Genomic DNA, 18,396 nt, shown 5'->3' with positions numbered 1-18,396 from the left:
GCCGTCTATGTACATAGACTGCGTATTTGAGAACAAATCTATCTCTAAAAAATAATGGGGATCTGGGACCCCCAAAAGTTTCATGACTTTTATTATTATTGGCAAATTTGTTGATGTTTCTGTTCAATAATTAATAGTTAAAGTTGGTCACAAACTTCCCAGGAAAACACAACAGCTCTGCTAGTAGTTAGAGTTTTTCAAACAGATGTGACCATTAAGAAGTCAGGAAATTAAGTCTAAGAGGTGCTATCTGGTATTAAAAACCAGACCATAAACAAAAGAACCAGAGTTGGCTGCCTGTTATAAAGATGAACGTGGCCGGGTGCTGGTGGCTCATGCCTGTAAATCCTAGCTACACAAGAGGCTGAGATCTGAGGATCGAAGTTTGAAGCTAGCCGAGACAGGAAACTCCATAAGACTCTAATCTCCAACTAATTACCAGAAAAACTAGAAGTGGCATCGTGGCTCAAAGCATTGTGGCCTTGAGCAAAAGAGCTCAGGGACAGTGCCCAGACCTTGAGGTCAAGCCCCACGACTGCCAAAAAACAGAGATAAGCATTATTTTAATTAACTATGTTCTGTTTTTTACATTTATTTGCATAGCTTACACTGGATTATGACAAATGATTGATTTCTTATTTCCAGGTATGGAAAACATTTGAGAACCATTACTCCATATTCTATTTTATATTTTCAGCTCCTCTCAACAGGTCATACTATGGAATAACAAGTGGGAAGCACAGGAGACAAGAGTGGAAGGTCTGAGCTCTTGCTAGTTAGTGGATCCTTGGCTAGCCCCTTGACCTTTGGGAGTCTTGGTTGCTCCACCTTTAATAAGAAAATACAGTACTATTTCTAACCACTAGGTGGAGATGTGAGGATTAACTAACACAGTATCTAAAACTTTCTGTAGAACTACGCAAAAACCTGAGAGGGTTAACGTTGCTACCATTCTATGCATCTGTGCTTTATGCAATTGAAGAGTAGCTTTTAAAGTTTCAAACCATAAAAAAGATTCCAGATGCAGAAACGATAAGTCTGCTGCATTTATCGGCAAATGCTTGATAAGGTTCTGGCTTTCCTGAAATGGGATTCATCCGCTCTTTCTTGGAATACTTGGCTTCAAACTGGGGTCGTATTTCTTCCTAAGGAAGAAACAGAGACATTTTGAGGCACTGAAGAGGTTTTCACGCAGTTAGGAAATAATAACCTTCTAGAACCCCATCAAACAGAGTCAAATTCTGGCTCAACTCAGCAGTCAGTCCATGTGGTGGGTTTAGAGATACAGGATTAAGTGCTTGGAAATCGATCACTTGCAGAAGAGTCAAGGGTGGAAAGGTTGCTGAGAAAATGAAACCAAAGGGACTGAGTTTCTCCTCATGGGCCACTCTAACTTCAGCTTGCCTTATGTTTACACCCCACCCCCAGGAAGTACTGCCTCCTTAGTACTACCACCTCGGAGTAGATTCTTCTCAGCATTGGGCATTTGATATAATTCTAAGCCCCAATAGCTGGGTACTGCACCAGGCACTGGAGTACCCATAGAAAAGTTTCTTTGGCATAGTGCTTTTAGGAGGTTGGTCTCCATATACCCAGAGCTGTAAAATGAACAACTTCTTCCTACTAAAGAAGAGACAATATGCTATTTCAGAAAGAGGAAGAGTGGGCAAGAATGGTCATAATATTTAATGTACATACATGCAAACAGAGCCAAGTAAGTTGAGAGGATGGGTGGGAGTTGGGGAAGATGGGTGGGAGTTAGGGCAGATGGAAGGGGGGACATTGATCAAGGTGCATTGTACTCAGAAGCTGATGTGTTTAACTGAACTACCTAAAGATAATTATGGTAATAATAATAAAACTTTTAAGAAAGAAGGCTGGGAAAGATGGCACCACCAATTCTGGTACTTCTACCTGTGAGTGATCTGTTAGATCAGGGTGTTCTCTTAAAATACTGCTGGGGCTATGGAGGCAGTTTAGTGGTAGAGCTTCACTTGCCTAGCATTCCTGAGACCTCGAGTTGGAGCACCATGCCTACTGAAACCAATTCTGCTGGATTTTTTTGGGTCCAGCTTCAAGTTTTCTGAGAAGACAGGTACTGAAAATGTTGACTGAGAAAACCTGAAGGCAGGTACACATCTGAGAGTGAGCTGCAGGCCTGTGTTTCTTGGTAATCTGCTTTTAAACCACTTCTGAGGTAAATGATACAAACCTCCTCTTCTTCCCAGTCTATCAAATCCCAGTCATAAGCTATCACAGCTCGGCGTCTTTTCCAAAATTCTAGGAAAACTGTGGCTGGAATAGGCAGAGAAAGAAAAAGACATTTCAGAGTCAACTAAAGCAAGGCTGTTAATGGCATCCCTGGCAATGAAACCATGGCAATGGATGGCAGTTGTAAGCGCCCTTGAACATTAGATCCCTAGCTAACCTTCACTCAACAGGCCCAGCTTCTGAGAATTATTAAGCTTGAGTTGAATGTAATGAAAAATTAGAGACTTTACTTAGAATTAAATTAAGCTGGTTGGCAACTTGAGGCCAAACTGACTTATTTGGGGGACAAACTATTGTGATATAAAAATACAAAAACTTGGTTAAAATTATATTCCTTATTGGTAGGGTATAATTTTTTTGTCGGTCATGGGGCTTGAACTCTGGGCCTGGATGCTGTCCCTCAGCTCTTCAGCTCAAGGCAAGCCCTCTACTACTTGAGCCACAGCACCATTTCCAGGTTTCTGGTGGTTAATTGAAGATAAGAGTCTCACGGACCTTCGTGCCTGGGCTGGCTTTGAACTGCAATCCTCAGATCTCAGCCTCTTGAGTAGCTAGGATTACAGTCATGAGTCACCAGTGCCCAGCCGTATAATTTTTTAAAATAATAGGCAAGAAGGGACAGAAAAGCAAAAAAAAAGACCAAAAGTAACTGTCTATTTATCTACAACTCTACTTACTGTTATCTATCTATCTACCTATCAATCTATCTCATCATCATCATCATCATCATAATCATCAGTCTGCTTCTATCATCTTAAGTATTTGCTTAAATATTTTAATGTATTTGTATTTGATATAAACTACTCTTTTCTTTTTTTTCTTTTTTCCAGGGCTGAGGACCGAACCCAGGGCCTTGCACGTGCCGGGCGGGCACCCTTCTGCTGGGCTAAACCCCCAGCCCCTAAACTATTCCTTTCTTAAGTTTACAAGAAGTTAGAAGATGTTTGAAAAACAGGTAGCTATATTTCCTAAATGATTTATCCACAAATAATATGTAGGTAAATAATAATAATAGTAATACTAATATTAGAAACTCAGGCTTCTCTTTTCTCTTGAAAAAAGTATGATTTTAGTCTAAGTACCATTCCTGTTATTTGTTTGCATGGACTCAACTTTTTTTCCCTCACATTTCCTTCTTTCTTCTACAGTAAAAGTTATTTCTGCTTACTCAACTACACTGTATTTCTCAAGATGTGTATGTGTGTATATTTATATTTATATATTGTTAATTATTAACTATATATATAGAGAGAGAGTAAGTAACAGAGTACTAGAGTTTGAACTCAGGACCTCATGCTTGGTCAGTAAGTACTCTACTACTTGAACCATTCCTTGTCTTTTTTCTGTTTCATTATTTTTCACATAGGCTCTTGTACTTTTTGCTCAGGGCCAGCCTCAGAGGATGATACTCCTTATGTGTCTAGCAATGAATAGGATTACAGATGTGTATCACCACTCCCAACTTATTTGTTGAAATGTGATCTCAGTAATTTTTTGCCTAGGATGGTCCTGATTGTGATTCTTCAGTCAAGTGCTACGACATCTGGCTGGACTATATTTCCCGAAGGTTGATGTAGCCAAAGGACAGTTCTCTCCAGTAAATATGAACAGAAATGATAAGATATGTACAACTTATTGATACCTTAAGGCACTGGGATGTGTTTTCCACATTCTCTTTCTATCTTAACATGGGTAGAACTCAAGTGATCCAGTGAGATCAGGCAAATGGTTACAATATTTGAAAACAGGTAACCAACTCTTGTAGGAGCCCCTAAATGGCCATGTAGAGCCTAACTATCCATTGGTCTATACTGTTCACCTCAGACTTACCTAAGAGAGATGTCACTCCTGGGCTTTTTGCAACACTGATAGAATGGCCTAACCTCATCTTACGATGAGGACACTTTGGCAAAGTGGAAGGAGATAAATATCACTTGGCCACCATGATGCTTCGCTGAAGACAGGAAGATACCATAACCTGTATTTCATGTCCCTTTCAGAACTTACATAGAACAATCTCAAGTCACAGCAGCTCAAACTTAATCATTAATTTTACTTACAAGACAGTTTGGCATATTTTTCCTCCACCTTTTCCACCCCCATTTCACCTTGTACTGTTACCTAACCTTCCCACAAATGAGGTTCACCTGAGGCGTCAATGTCAATCCCAAATCATCATCATTGGATGACATTGGCTGACACGTTAGGTAAATCGGAGTCTTCTTCCTTCTCAGAATTAGTTAGGATCAGGGGTCATGTTCCAGGATAGCCATTTACCTTTATCTTTGGGGAATATCTCCTAAGACCTCCACAGATGCCTGACTGCATCTGTGATGTTGGGACAGTCAATATGACCAGATATGGCTACTAAGTGACTGGCCAGTGGGCGGGTAAGTGGGTAGGTAGCATGTCCAATGTAGAGATGTGTGCTGAATTCACATGCTGGGCAAGATTGAGTGGACAGTATGAAATTTCATCACAATATTCAGAACATGGGTCACTTAAAACCTATGACTTTTTCATGATTTTAATAATTTTAATTTCTATTTAATTGTTTTGGATCACAGTTGGCCACAGGTAACAGAAATGAAGGAAAGCCAAACCCCAGTAAGGAGGCCCGCCATATCAGGATACTCTTGACTCTGACTATAATCCATTGAGATGGTAGCTTATGTGACACACACAATGGTATGCAGGCTACAATCTCTCTCACTCTCCCAAGCAAAACAGTTATTGCCTGTTTCAAGTAGATTTGAATCACACTTCATGTATTTATTAAAACATCTCCACTTATTCTCTTTCACTTCCTTATGTTACATTTCCCAACATTTGTTGTAATTAGATGTAGTCATGATCCACATTTTGATCAATGGAAAATGGGCAGAAGTAAGTGGTATGTCTGCCCAGGAGAATGGCCCACTCCACTCCCCTCTTCCTCCTCGTAGCCCTACCAGAAATCACCTGCCCCAAACCAGTAATCACCTGACTGTCAATCACCTGTGAGTCAGCAAAGGACCCCAGACTCTGAGGTCACTTCCTCATCCTCTGAGGTCACTTCCTGAACCACCCCAGTCACACCTCCTTCAGACAGTGAGAGGCTCTCCAGGCTCTGGCATCCCTTCCGAATCCACTGTGGTCAGACTTCTCCACCTTTCCCTACATAATCCTTCTCAACCATACATCCCCACTTTTCTCCTCTTCTCTTCTCTCTGCATGCCTCCATTTCATGTGGGCTGGCAGTTTGCTCCCTCCCCCCATAAACTCTTTTTTGCTTGAACCATATGGCGGTCTCCTTTCAGCCAACCTTACAGTGAAATCACCAAAAATAGGTGGACCTTCCCTGAACTACCTTCCATTTTTCCTGGATGAATAGAATTCTGAAGAAAATGGAGCCCTAAGATGGAAGGAACCTATCCAACCATATGAGCGATAGTATGAAAAACTGCCTGCCAGCCAGGATTATCTGGTTGGATTTTGTGGGTTTGTGTCTGACAGCAGCTAATTTTACTTATCCCAATTAATACAAACTTCTTTTTGGAAAACACAGCCATAGTTAACACTATGCACGTCGGAAGAAAAAGGCTACTCACTTATTTTTCCATCTCAGTAAGGCAAAAGAGAGTCTTATATAGAAAAATTCCCTTTTCAGATACGTATGATATGTCTCATACAAGGGCTGAATTGCTGTGATACTTTGCCATTGTTGCTAATCATCTACTCTTTTAAAAGTTAGTCTACATTAACTCTACAAAAGTTTCATTTGGATAATTATAAACATGCACATAATGTGTTCTGATCACCCATCCCCTCTATTGCTCTTATTCCCTCCCCCATTTTCATGATTTTAATGGGTTTCACTATGTTGTTTTCAAGTCTTAATTATCATTACACAGCTAGGGAGTGGCAGGGCTGAGATCTGGTCTTGGCTTGACTGAGTCTTAACTATAAGGCAGTACTTTAACTCAAATTTCTTTTGAAAGAGGAAGCCCGCAAAAGAAAGACAAAGAATGCCTGCTCTTCTAGCCATGTAAGGGGTGCATTGTTGATGCCAGTTATAAACATAAAAGGCTTATGTCTTAGATTTATTGTATGAACCTGACATTTCTGCTTTATTTTTCCCTCAGCTCTGTAATCTTCTTCCAGGGGTCCTGGAAAAACTCACATTTATTCCCTGTGTTGCTAGGGATACAATACTACCAAATTTTGCCTCCTGGTATTATACTAGGTTTGGGAAAACCAAATTTAATTTTATGTTGAGATTGCCTACCATAGTAGTTCAGAGAATTATGTCTAATGCTAGGTGATAATTACAAAGGCATTTTTTCCTTAGTTTTGAAAAATCAAGAGACTTAAGGCTCCCATAGTCTAACTTTCTGTTGTTAAAAGATTGTGCCCCATTGGCTTATATAAGATTTGAGGCTTGACTTGGGGATGAGCAGTGAACACAGAAGACAAGGTATAGCTTTTACTACTGAATGATGAACTACTATTTGATGTCTAAGCATTTTCAGAAATCTACTCCAGATGCTTCATTTATTTTCTGAGAAAGTAAGATGACTAACTTCTACATACACAGTCATTTTTCTATCAATACTAATTTCCTTTACAAAAAAGCAAATTAGTAATATTAACAGGTCCCATTTTTTTCTAGTCCATTACAACTTTTCTAAGTATTCTGATCCTGGAAGAAGGGGCTCTAAAGAGTCATTATGAAATAATACTCTCAATCACAAGTTTGTATTTTCACAGTCTATGTGTTGGAAAATGTAAGAAGAGGTGTCCGAGTATTCCAACCATGTTTCTGAACCAACAAGGCTGAGTGGACCCTACAGGCCATGGTAGTTTTCTCAGGGAACTGTAGTTCTTGGGGACCTTGTCTGTGTTTGCTTCCCTTCTATAAAAAGTCAAGAAAGTTATCAAACTTCGAAGCCTGAGGACTTTCACCCTCATTCATGAGGGATGAAGTAACTGCAGCATTTAACCAGCAGCTCCACAGGTCTTAGCATGGACAAGAGATGGTTTAGGACTGTGATTCTTCAGACGGAAGAAATAAATGAATTGAGTTTCAAGACTGTATACATATTTATTTGAAGCCATTTCCAGGCTGCAGTTCATCAGGGGAAGCACAATCATGGCCTTACAGATTGGGGTGAAATAGAGATTGGAGTGAACAGGCTGAATCTGTAAGAGAAAGGAGCTACAGTACCAGAAAACTTCAGACATCATTGGTGAATTCCCTTTTACTTTTGCCATGCAGGAAGTCAGGAAGTGAACTATGTTTTCTGGTAACGTTTTGTGTGTACAAAGTTTTTATTCTGTAATCAGATTTTTCTGATATATATATATATATATATATATATATATACACATATGTATTTTACTGAACTACCACCAGTTGGTCCCCATTTCCATATCTCCTCATGCTGTTGCTGGTCACTTCTCAAATAATTCATGGTATCCCTTCTCACCTTGTAATTTTGGTTGGTGTTCTGTGGCCCGTGGGAGGGTGACTTATCAAAACCAATGGTTTGTGATAAGCAGCCCTCAGCCTCAATGTGCAGTCTTTTATGGGTTCAATTTTATCCTCTCAAAAAATAAGCCAGATGCCAGTGGCTCATGCCTATAATCCTAGCTACTCAGGAGGCTGAGATCTGAGGACCACAGTTCAAAGCCAGCTCAGGCAGCAAAGTCTGTGAGACTCTTATTTCCAATTAACCACCAGAAAACCAGAAGTGGCAATGTGGCTCAAGTGGTAGAGCACTTTCCTTGAGCTGAAGAACTGAGGGACAATGCACAGGCCTAGAGTTAAGCCCCACGATTGACCAACACAACAACAACAACAACAACAACAACAAAAGCTGTTGGTGCTGTTCTTAGCTCCAGTACTTCAAAATGTCACCTTATTTGGAAATAGTACCACTGAAGACCTAATTAGTTAAGAAGAGATACCACCTGGGGGAGACTAAATCCAATGTAACTACTGTTTCTACAAGAAGATATCCCAGCAAAGACAACATGATAGAGGGATAATGGCTAATGAAGAGGCAGAAATGGGAGGGATGCATCTGTAAGCCCATGAATATAAAGAACTGCAGCCTGTCACCAGAATCTAGGATGGTATGGATCCTTCCCTTCGAGGCCCAGCAGGAACCAACCCTGTTGATACCTTGACCTGGCAATTCTAGTCTCCAATACTGTGAGAGAATGAATTTGTGTTGTTTTGAGCTACACAGCTGGTGGCATTTCATTACAGCAGCTCTACAAAACTAATACACACTATGTCCCTACCAACTTAATGCCCAACTCCCTTTGTAGAGATTTGTTCACACCTGTTCTCAGCTTAGAATGTTCTTTCCACCTTCCTCTAACCTCATTTCTTTGTCTGGTGAAGGATAAATGTGTTTCCATTTTCTCTTCTTAGATGAATTTTTTCACTCAGGAAATTGACTATGTGACTGCACACTGGCCTGTGGTAAATCACATCTAACTTGTATTATAATTACCAGATCTTTCTTATTATGAGATTTTTTGAAAGCATACCACATTAGTTCTTTTTTTTTTTTTTTTTGCCAGTCCTGGGGCTTGAACTCCGCCTGGGCACTGTCTCTGATCTTCATTTGCTCAAGGCTAGTACTCTACCACTTGAGCCACAGCGCCATTTCTGGCTTTTTCTGTTTATGTGGTTCTGAGGAATTGAACCCAGGGCTTCGTGCATGCTAGGCAAGCACTCTACCACACTAAGCTACATTCCCAGTCCACACTACATTAGTTTTGTATACACATACCTGCTGACTTATGAGAAGAGATACTATTTGAGATACACCATAGAAGGTACACAGTAAGAGAGACTGGAATTTCTCAAGAATTAGGCAGAGAAGACCTGGTTTAAAATTCAGACTACACCACTCATCAATTTCTGAGTAATCTTAGTTAAGCTGCATGACCTCTCTGAGACATGATAAACACATCTAAAAATGGGAATAGTAGAATAGTTAGAATAGTATTTTCTCTTTTTGTGCCTGAGTACTGTCACTGAGCCTTTTTGCTTAAGGCTAGCACTCAACCACCTGAGCCATAGTTCCACGTTTGGCTTTTTGGTGGCTAATTGGAGTTAAAGAGCCTCATGTACTTTCCCCATGCTATCTTTGAAACATGATCCTCAGATCTTATCCTCTTGAGTAGCTGAGTAGCTAGGGTCACAGGCAGGAGCTACTAGCTCCTAGATGATAGTATTTTCCTTATGAAAGGCTATAAAAATGAACAAAGCATCATCTGTGAATTCACTGTAACTATATGCCATTACTTTTTTGAATATGCAATCATCTTTTGTTGGGTATATAGATATTATTATAAAAGATAAAGGTAGCATAGGTCTGCCGAAACAAAAGGCCAATTATTATACTTAATTAAAATGAGGCATAATTCATTTAACAATGACTAATGGCGGTGTACAAATTTTCATTGAAACAATACTGTGTTCGCATTGTGAATGGAGAGCTCTGAGCACCTTACTTTGTTTCCTGAGTCCTTTAGTGTTTGGAAACACAGAAAATGAAACACAGACAGAGGAAAAAAGAAGAAAGAAGAAGAAGAAGAAAAGGAGGAGGAGGAGGAAGGAGAAAAAGAGAGAGAGAGAGAGAGACCAGAGACAAAGAACAGAGGGAGATAATCTGCTTCCTGACAAGGCTCTGTGAATATCTAGTTCCCTTGTGACTTATTCCCCCAGCTAGAGAAGAGGTGCCAATTTAGTACAAGATTATTCTGTCCCTTGAATGCTTCTGAGTAAAAATGAGCACCCAGGAAAAATCCACAGAACCCTAGATTAACTGTAGAACTTGAGGGTCCCTGGAGCTGTGTTTATGAAATGGTGAGACATGGAGGAAGCCAGCAGGCCAGCACACAAGCCCTCCCCAGCTGCTACAAACCATTTCCAAATGGAACCTTATTGTTTTCACAGTGAACATACAAAACTAGAACAACCAAAACAATCACATCTCCCTGGTCCCTGTGGAGGTCTTGTAACACCACTTACAGCTGCTCTCATCATTTCTGTATCTAGCATTTTCCTGGAAAGTGAGAACAGTTGTTTTCTTAAATGTTATGACTTGTCAATCACAAGAGATGACTCCCAGACCATTAAACTGAGCTGCATTAGAAGTGACTAGCGTTTCTGGAATGTCACCATTTTCAAGCAGTGGAAGTGAGGAGGCTCCTTTACCTGAAAATCCAGATTTCTAAAGAAGAAGCAAATAGACTCCAATGGAGACCCATCCTAGTGGTAGAACAGAGAAGCTAAGACTGCTTGTTTTGACTTTGTTGATTTCTAGCTGGTGCCTCTGCCTCCTTGTCTACTGTGTGAGGATAATGACAGAACTTTCCTGAGAGCTGACTGAAAAGCTTAACCTGCACAAGGCATAGACAGGGTTTAGCGTGTGGTAAGCTCTCAATAAACGTGTGGTACAAGTATAGCTGTTCCCATCATTCGTCATTTTAGATTTCTGCAAAAAAGCATAACCCTTTCTGCAAAGAAACAACTGGGTCAAATCATCCTTTTTCTCCTACCAGTACATTTCTGAGAGCAATATAGGATTTAAGCCATAAGTTGTCAGTCAAGACAAAGCAATGCAGAAGGTGAATTGTTCCAGGCTTCTTTGCTTGCAGTGGCCCTAAAATGTCCCCATGTGCCCACAGTTTATTCCAGAACATCTATCACATCTATCTTTGACAGAGCTGTCAAAGCTCCAGGCCACCCACTTGAAACCTCAAAAGCTCGTCAACTTCATGCTCTTGGCCGTCACCCCCAACCAGAAGAGGTTGGCAAAGGAGACAAATCTACTTTGTCATCCACAGTGTAAGACATTCCAATTCGCAGGTAAGATATGCAATGGCGATACTGGAGCAGCGATGACCAACTCTGCCTTGCAGACTAATGGCTGAACCCCAGTTTTACTTTGTTACAGTCTTGGGGATAAATGAATAGGAGGATAATAATCCTTATCTCAAACTACTTCTTAAACTAAACTGGAGAAATAATCAAGTACGTAATTATTCCTGAGTAACACCAAGATGCTACCCCCTACACAGAAACTTAACTGATGACACCGTGGATTAGTAGTCTAGGAAGAGCCAGCAGATGGGTGTCCCAGTGATAATATTTCCCCATAGACCTTAGTACTACTGGGCTAAGGATCCCAGGGCTATTTTATCCTGGGACACGAGCAAGCACACTCTTCTATGCCCATGATTGTTTTCATTTTCTATATGTGCTGTGACAGGAAATTATTTAGGAAATGAACTTATTTTTCTAAGTCCTCTCATTGGTAACAATAACAGAGTTTAAGCACTATATAGCCTTTTCTGTTTCTTCATCACAGTTACTGATATGAACATGCTCTAGAAAAGAAAGGTACACATTGCATTGTTGATCTGAAAGCTCAATTCTGTAACCAAAGCTCTGCTGTGGTTAGCACTCATCTCACCCCCCTCTTTTCTTTTCTTTTTTCTTGCTAGGGACACCGATACATTAAGTGCAATAGTGAAAGTTTCACATAATCTCCTAAAGGAGGCAGAAATCCTATAGATGTAAATAATGGTCCTGTACAGACATAAGATGTAGAAGCCAGCAGAAGGAGAAACTTCAAGGTCTGGTCTGGATAATCAGTCTGAAACCCCACAGTTCAAGGGATTCTTGATACTATCTATCAGTTAGCTTCCAACTGGCTTCTGCACCCTCTAATCTATATCTCTGTACTAGTTATTTGCTTCTGTGTTTATGATTTTCAATAACTTTAGCTTCCCCATAACTTCTTATAGTCCTTAGTTCTTGGTCCCTTTTTCTGGAATTTCAATCTTTCTTCTTCAATTCCCTCTTTCACTCCATGTATCTTCCAGTGTTGATTCCTGCTGCAAACTTCTACATCTCTTTATATTTCCCAGTTCATATTCTGAAAGAATAAAAATCTGCCTGGCCCTACCATTTCGTGTTTGGGTAAAACTTCAGAATATTCCTGTGCCACTCATCAAGCTGTGGTTTGATGGATTGTGGATCAAATGCCAATCACATGGCTGAAAGGGAATGGGGTCACAGGGTTCAAAACCTGTGCCTTTAACAGAGCTGTGGGGGGAAGAATAATTTTCTTTTGATAGGTCTTAAAATAGGGGAGATAAAGTACATCTAGAACAAGTCACCTCAAAAGGTTTTCATATTTCTACTTATCATAAAAGGTCATCTAAGGGCTCTAGGCATGGCTCAAGTGGTAGGATGCTTACCTAGGAAGCACACTCAGTTCAACCCCCAGAATTCTCCCTCTCTACCCAATACAATTTAAGTGCATCCATTGTGTTACAAACAAATCTTCATGGCGATTTCCTTTCCTTTCTCCTTTTGTCTTTTCATCCATCATTCATCCATCCATGCGTGCATCTGTCTTTGTAACCAATACTAAATGCATGAAACTCCAATGACTAGATGATTCTTTTTTTTTTTTTTTTGGTTCTGGTCGTAGGGCCTGAACTCTGGGCCTGGGCGCTGTCCCTCAGCTCTTCAGCTCAAGGTGAGCGCTCTACCACTTGAACCACAGCACCACTTCCAGCTTTTTTCTTTTCTTTTTTTCTTTTTGCTTATGTGGTGCTGAAGAATCAAACCCAGGGCCTCATGCATGCAAGGCAAGCGCTCTACCACTGAGCCACCTTCCCAGCCCCGACTAGATGATTCTTGAGGACTATAAACTACTAGAGGAGATGAGTATGAAAGTAATTATTAAAAATTCCCCTAAACCAAATGTCATTAAGTGATGTGGAAGTTCAAAGAAGGAAGAACTCTTCTGGCTACAACAGATGAGGTTTCAGCTGGGCTTGGCAAGGGGAGGAAGATGATGACATTTCAAACACAAGGAACAAAATGAGCCTCAGCCTAAAGGTGAGTAGGATTTTTATAACACCAACATTCACATCTTAGCATTGCAAGTTATGGGATAAAACTATAATAATAAAAAATCACACCAAATGGAAAATAATTATTTTTCCATAAATCTTTGTCTTCAAAGGTAACTGTCATTAACTGTGCATACTGCAGGTTTGTCTAGATTTTTTTGTATCATTGAATTAAATCTTCAGAATCATTTGACTATGTAAATATCACTGTCTCAAATTATAGTTTTGTAAGCGAAGGAGTTGAGATTTCTGCCAAGTCCTACTGCTTCTAAAAAATCTGAAAGTTTCCACCTCACCTGGTGAGATAGAGCTAGTGGTTTAAACTGGAATCAAGTGACTCACTTTAGCCCTGCGAATAGCTCTTGTTTATAAAGAGTATTTTCTTTTGATCTGGAGGAAAGCCAGAGATGAGAATTCACACATCTAATAACTACATCTAATAGAGTATGTTCACAGAGGAAGGGCATTCAGTTCTCTCCAGACCTTTTGGTCTATTATCAGCTTTATTTTGGTCTCCAACAGAAGATGAATTTTATTCTACGTAAGCACTAGAAAAGTTGTTGGAATGTTTAAGAGAAGAGGACATCAGACATCTTTCTCCTCCACAATATTGCATAAGTGACCAGCTTTCTGCTATTAGTAAACCTAACAGAATTTGCTTGAGTTTCTTCTTTTGCATCCCAAGTGAGATTTCTTAAGAAGCCTACCACAGAGCACAAGGAAGGGAAAGGATTTAAGTTTTACATTTGTGGAACACTTACCCCAGACAGCCATGAACACAGCAAAGAAGACAGTAGCTCCATTGTCAAAAAGGTGTGTTACCTGGAAATCACAGAATTGGAATTTGGCTAATTTCTCATGTACAATATTCTAATTGATATTTTTTCAAGTTCTGTAAAAGTACTCTGGACAATACAGTGAGTTTTGCAGGGGTTCTTCAGTGAATATTTTCCTGGGACCAAAGGTAAGAAGGGGGTTCTTCTAACTTACAAGATATGGGAGAAAGAACACTCCTGATGCAGTCAAATATTTCTCAGCAGTCTGAGAGTAACAAGGAAGACTTTTCTTCTGTGTACTACACATTTGTATGCATAAGGATATGGCTAGCTTTAGGACCAGTAAATTGTTACTTTTGCCAATTCCCAACTCAGGGCCTCATGCTTTTGCTTGGCTTTTTCATTCAAGCTGGCATTTGACCACCTGAACCACACCACTACTTCCAGCTTTATTCTGGTTAATTAGAGATAAGAATCTCTTGGCTTTGTCTTCCCAAGCTTGCCTTTGAACTTCAATCCTCAGTTCTCAGCCTCCTGAGTAGCTAGGATTTGGGGCACTTGGCTCAAGCACTGTTTTGAACGCTTCATTTATTCGTTTCATAAACAGCTGTTTGGTTTGCATAGTTTTAAACAAATCTTTTCTCCTAAACTAGTTTCTAGGTTTCAGCAGTATGAAAATTAAAGACCAGAATCATCAACAAAATCCACTCCTACCTTTTTGCTTTAGTTATTATTCAGACAAAGTCTTATGTGTGCTTACTTACTGCACACAACACAAAGACAGCAGTATTTTATCTACAATACAATATATTCTATTGCAAACACCACAGCTGAGTGAAAAATATCTGTTCTTATCACAAAACTGGTCATATTCATTTCCTCCTCCTGAGTAAATCACATCAATGTCCATGCCAAATTGAAATGATAGAGCATAACATTTTGGGGTATTTTATTAGTTCCCTATAAAATATATTTTACTATCCATTCAAGAATGTGCCAAGTATAAATAGGTTTTTTCCTGTTATACCAGAGTATGAAGTATTTCAGATTATTCTAAAAGCTTATGTCTACTCTTCCTGTGAACACAGAAGAGATGGGCACCATTCAAACACTGAATGAGAGGCAAACACCGAAAGCCTATTGGTTTTAAATGCCAGAGAGAGGTTAAGCTGTTTACTGGGCATTTGACATCATATAAGTCAGAAAGTTCTGATGGCATGTGGTTGGTTGTTTGCTTCCTCTTTAGGCAGTTTGTGGAGGATGCAGTTTTGTACCATTACTGCAGGTTCTGGAGCAGGTTGTAGTTGTTACTACATCATCTTTCCACTCTTCTCAGAGGCCGCTAGCTTAAAATAGGACCAATCAGAGTACTTCTTTGACACAGATGTGGAAACAAGATTTCCATGGAAAGAAGGTTTTCTGTGGTAGCTATCAATTCTGAAGTATGAGTTAAGATTGAATTTGGTAATAGGGACTTCTCCTACCTATTTTGTATTATGCTAGTTCCTAGGGTACACTGATAGTACTCTTAGTCAAATTCAACCACAGAAAACCAAGATAATAGATTCCAGACACTAACAAAACACAACAGAAGCCCTATGAATCCCTAGTGGAAGGTACTTACCAATTCTGTTTGTGTTTGCTCGTAATGGGGTTTGAACTCAAGGTCTTTGACTTGCTAGGCAAATACTCTATTGCCTGAGCTATACTCCAAGCCCTTTTTGCTTTAGTTATTTTTCAGACAAGGTCTTATGCTTTTGCCCATGCTGCCTTGGTCCTTGAATCATGAATCTTTCAATCTCTTATCTTCCAAGTAGATAGGATCATAGCTTCATTGCTACAAGTAGATTTTAAAATGGTTTTTCCAGCTGGGTGCTAGTGGCTAAAGCCTATAATCGTAGCTACTCAGGAGGTTGAGATCTGAGGATCACGGTTCAAAGCCAGCTCGGGCAGGAAAGTCTGTGAGACTCTTATCTCCAATAAACCACTAGAAAACAGGAAGTGGCAGCATTAGGATTCCTGGGCTGCATTGTCCTCCCCTTTTTCTGTAACTCACCAGGACATGCAGAACTTGCAATATTATAGAAGACCTATATTATTTCCTCATGGGCCATCGTGATAAGTTACGTAATGAGCACCAAAAAAATTTCAAACATCTTTTTCTCTAACAAACACTCTATGTAGCACATGTAGGGAGACATAAGCTTTCTCAATCATGTACATTACAACTTATTTGCATTGAAATATTGAATAAAGAATTGGGAGTATATAGTTCATGCCTGGAATCCTAGCTACTCAGGTCAGAGGATGGCAGTTTGAAGTCAGACTGTGGAGAAAAGTTAGACTCCAAATAATCAGCAAAAAAAAAAACACCCAAAAAAAAAACCAGGACTAGAGGTATAGTTCAAGTGGCAAGAGCACCAGCCGTGAGCAAGTGCAAGACCCTGAATTCAAACTGTAGTAACACCACAGAAAATAATACTGAATAATGGAGCTAGATCCATCCTAGCTCCATATGAACACTGGAAATTACAAAGAACACAGAGTCTACCCCTTGTCCTTAAGGAAGATCTCGATGAAATTCAATCCACCTACAACACCAGAATTACCTTGGCGTAAACGCAGCTGTCTGACAGCCTCATGAATGGACAGTATTTATCACACACAGGGCACATGATGATATCTGTGGCTTGACAGACTTCTTTACTGGAAGAGAGAGCAGGAAAAGATCACTATTGATGAAATGATTATTCTCCTCTAAAACTTCACTACAATATGCGACCAAGAAATAAGATCTGATAGAGTGAAATTTTGCCTCTGGAAGCCTCTTATTAGCCTTTTCTGTTATTAATGTAAAAAAATAAGTGCCTGTACATTATAATAACTTGATAAACCTGTTTTGTGTAAGGGAGGTTCAGGAGAGGGGGACAGATGAATAGAGACAGCAATGGTGAGTGAATACAGTCAAAATACTCACCGTATAAATGCAAAAATGGAGCTAGGTAATTTGTTCCATGGCTTTATATTTTAATAGGCTACACCCAGGAAAATATATGCAGCAAAACATCAGTAGTTACACCTCAGATTATACATAAATCTTTCACAGTATTTCACAAGTCTAATGCAATTTCATACTGAATTATGCAAACAAGATTCCTAAAAATGTGTGCCTCTATCTCCACTGGTATGATAAATGAAACCTAAGAATGGAGGGAATAACTAAGGATTTTTGTTCTTAGAGGAAACTGTCTCTATAGTACAAACCAAGATAATGTTGTAGCTCAGACTATTATTTTTGCAACCACTTATAAAAGACATATTTGTAAAAAAAATTAACAAAATGATTACCAGGAAGCTGAAACCTGTTTTGTGTGAGGGAGATTCAGGAGACAGATGAATAGAGAACGCAATGGTGAGTGAATACAGGCATAATACTCACAGTATATATGCACAAATGGAGTTGGTAATTTGAGGGGATGGGTGGGGTTGGGGGTGATTGGGGGAGGAGAACGAGGGAAGAGCTGATATTGATCAAGATGCATTGTGCTCATAAATCAGCATATTGAATCAAAACCCTTCTGTACAACTCTTTAAAGATAATAAGCATAAATTTAACAGAAGGGCACACTTATTATTAAGGGTCATTGTCTAGCTGTAGTATGATCTCTCTTTTTTATTGTAAAAGCGAGGTACAGAGGAGTCACAGTTACGTAAGTCAGGTTTTGAGTACATTTCTTTTGAATGTGCTCATTTCCTCATTTTCTTCCCAGTTTTTTTCCCTCCCAGCTCCTCTGCTCCCCAATTTGTATCATTCATTTCCAACATCGTGTCTAGTGGGTATCACTGATGAATTAGTTTACGCTTTGTCCCACCATTTCTGTAATATGATCTCTACGATTTTCTTCAACTCCAATCTGATAAAAAGAAAATCATCATTAATATAAAACCATCCCAAGGGCACTAAAACTTAGTGCTTTAGGCTTTAGAGACTTCTTATCAAAGCACAGAATTCATGAAACAAGATTGCTTGTCTGTTATTTTGCGGTTACAGGTGTCAGTTTTAAGAAAGGTGAAAATGCAGAAAGATAACTTTTAGCCAGTGGATGGAACTGATTTTTTTCCCATGGTTCTAATGCCATCTGTTCATCTGTAAATGTAACTTAACACTTTCATGGTAGCTGAAGACCACAGCCACAAAGGCAGTGGATGGAGAAAGCACAGGTAGGGAATTAGACCCTTTGAATATTTACATCAGGAGCCAGGCGCCAGTGGCTCACACTTGTAATCCTAGCTACTCAGGAGGCTCAGATCTGAGGATTGCAATTCAAAGCCAGCCCTATGAGACTTTCATTTCCAATTAACCACCAGAAAACTGGAAGTGGTGCTGTGGCTCAAGTGGTAGAGCACTAGACTTGAG

At 39.7% G+C, this 18,396-nt stretch overlaps 1 protein-coding gene across 1 annotated transcript in view; it reads right to left on the bottom strand.

The window, feature by feature from the left end:
• Ano4 (anoctamin 4) overlaps positions 1-18,396 on the bottom strand; it is a 195,224-nt gene that overhangs the window by 61,091 nt on the left and 115,737 nt on the right. Inside the window, exons 12-15 of the mRNA XM_013019853.1 lie at positions 16,589-16,685; positions 13,965-14,025; positions 2,213-2,295; positions 1,005-1,145 (exon numbers count right to left, since the gene is read on the bottom strand). Coding sequence (XP_012875307.1) covers positions 1,005-1,145; positions 2,213-2,295; positions 13,965-14,025; positions 16,589-16,685 — 382 coding nt within the window. The remainder of the gene's footprint in view (positions 1-1,004; positions 1,146-2,212; positions 2,296-13,964; positions 14,026-16,588; positions 16,686-18,396) is intronic.

The sequence above is a fragment of the Dipodomys ordii genome, unplaced genomic scaffold (assembly GCF_000151885.1).
Source record: "Dipodomys ordii isolate 6190 unplaced genomic scaffold, Dord_2.0 Scaffold3, whole genome shotgun sequence".
Lineage (NCBI taxonomy): Eukaryota > Metazoa > Chordata > Mammalia > Rodentia > Heteromyidae > Dipodomys > Dipodomys ordii.
Note: the sequence above shows the minus strand (reverse complement) of the source record. Positions and strands in the feature narration are given on the sequence as shown.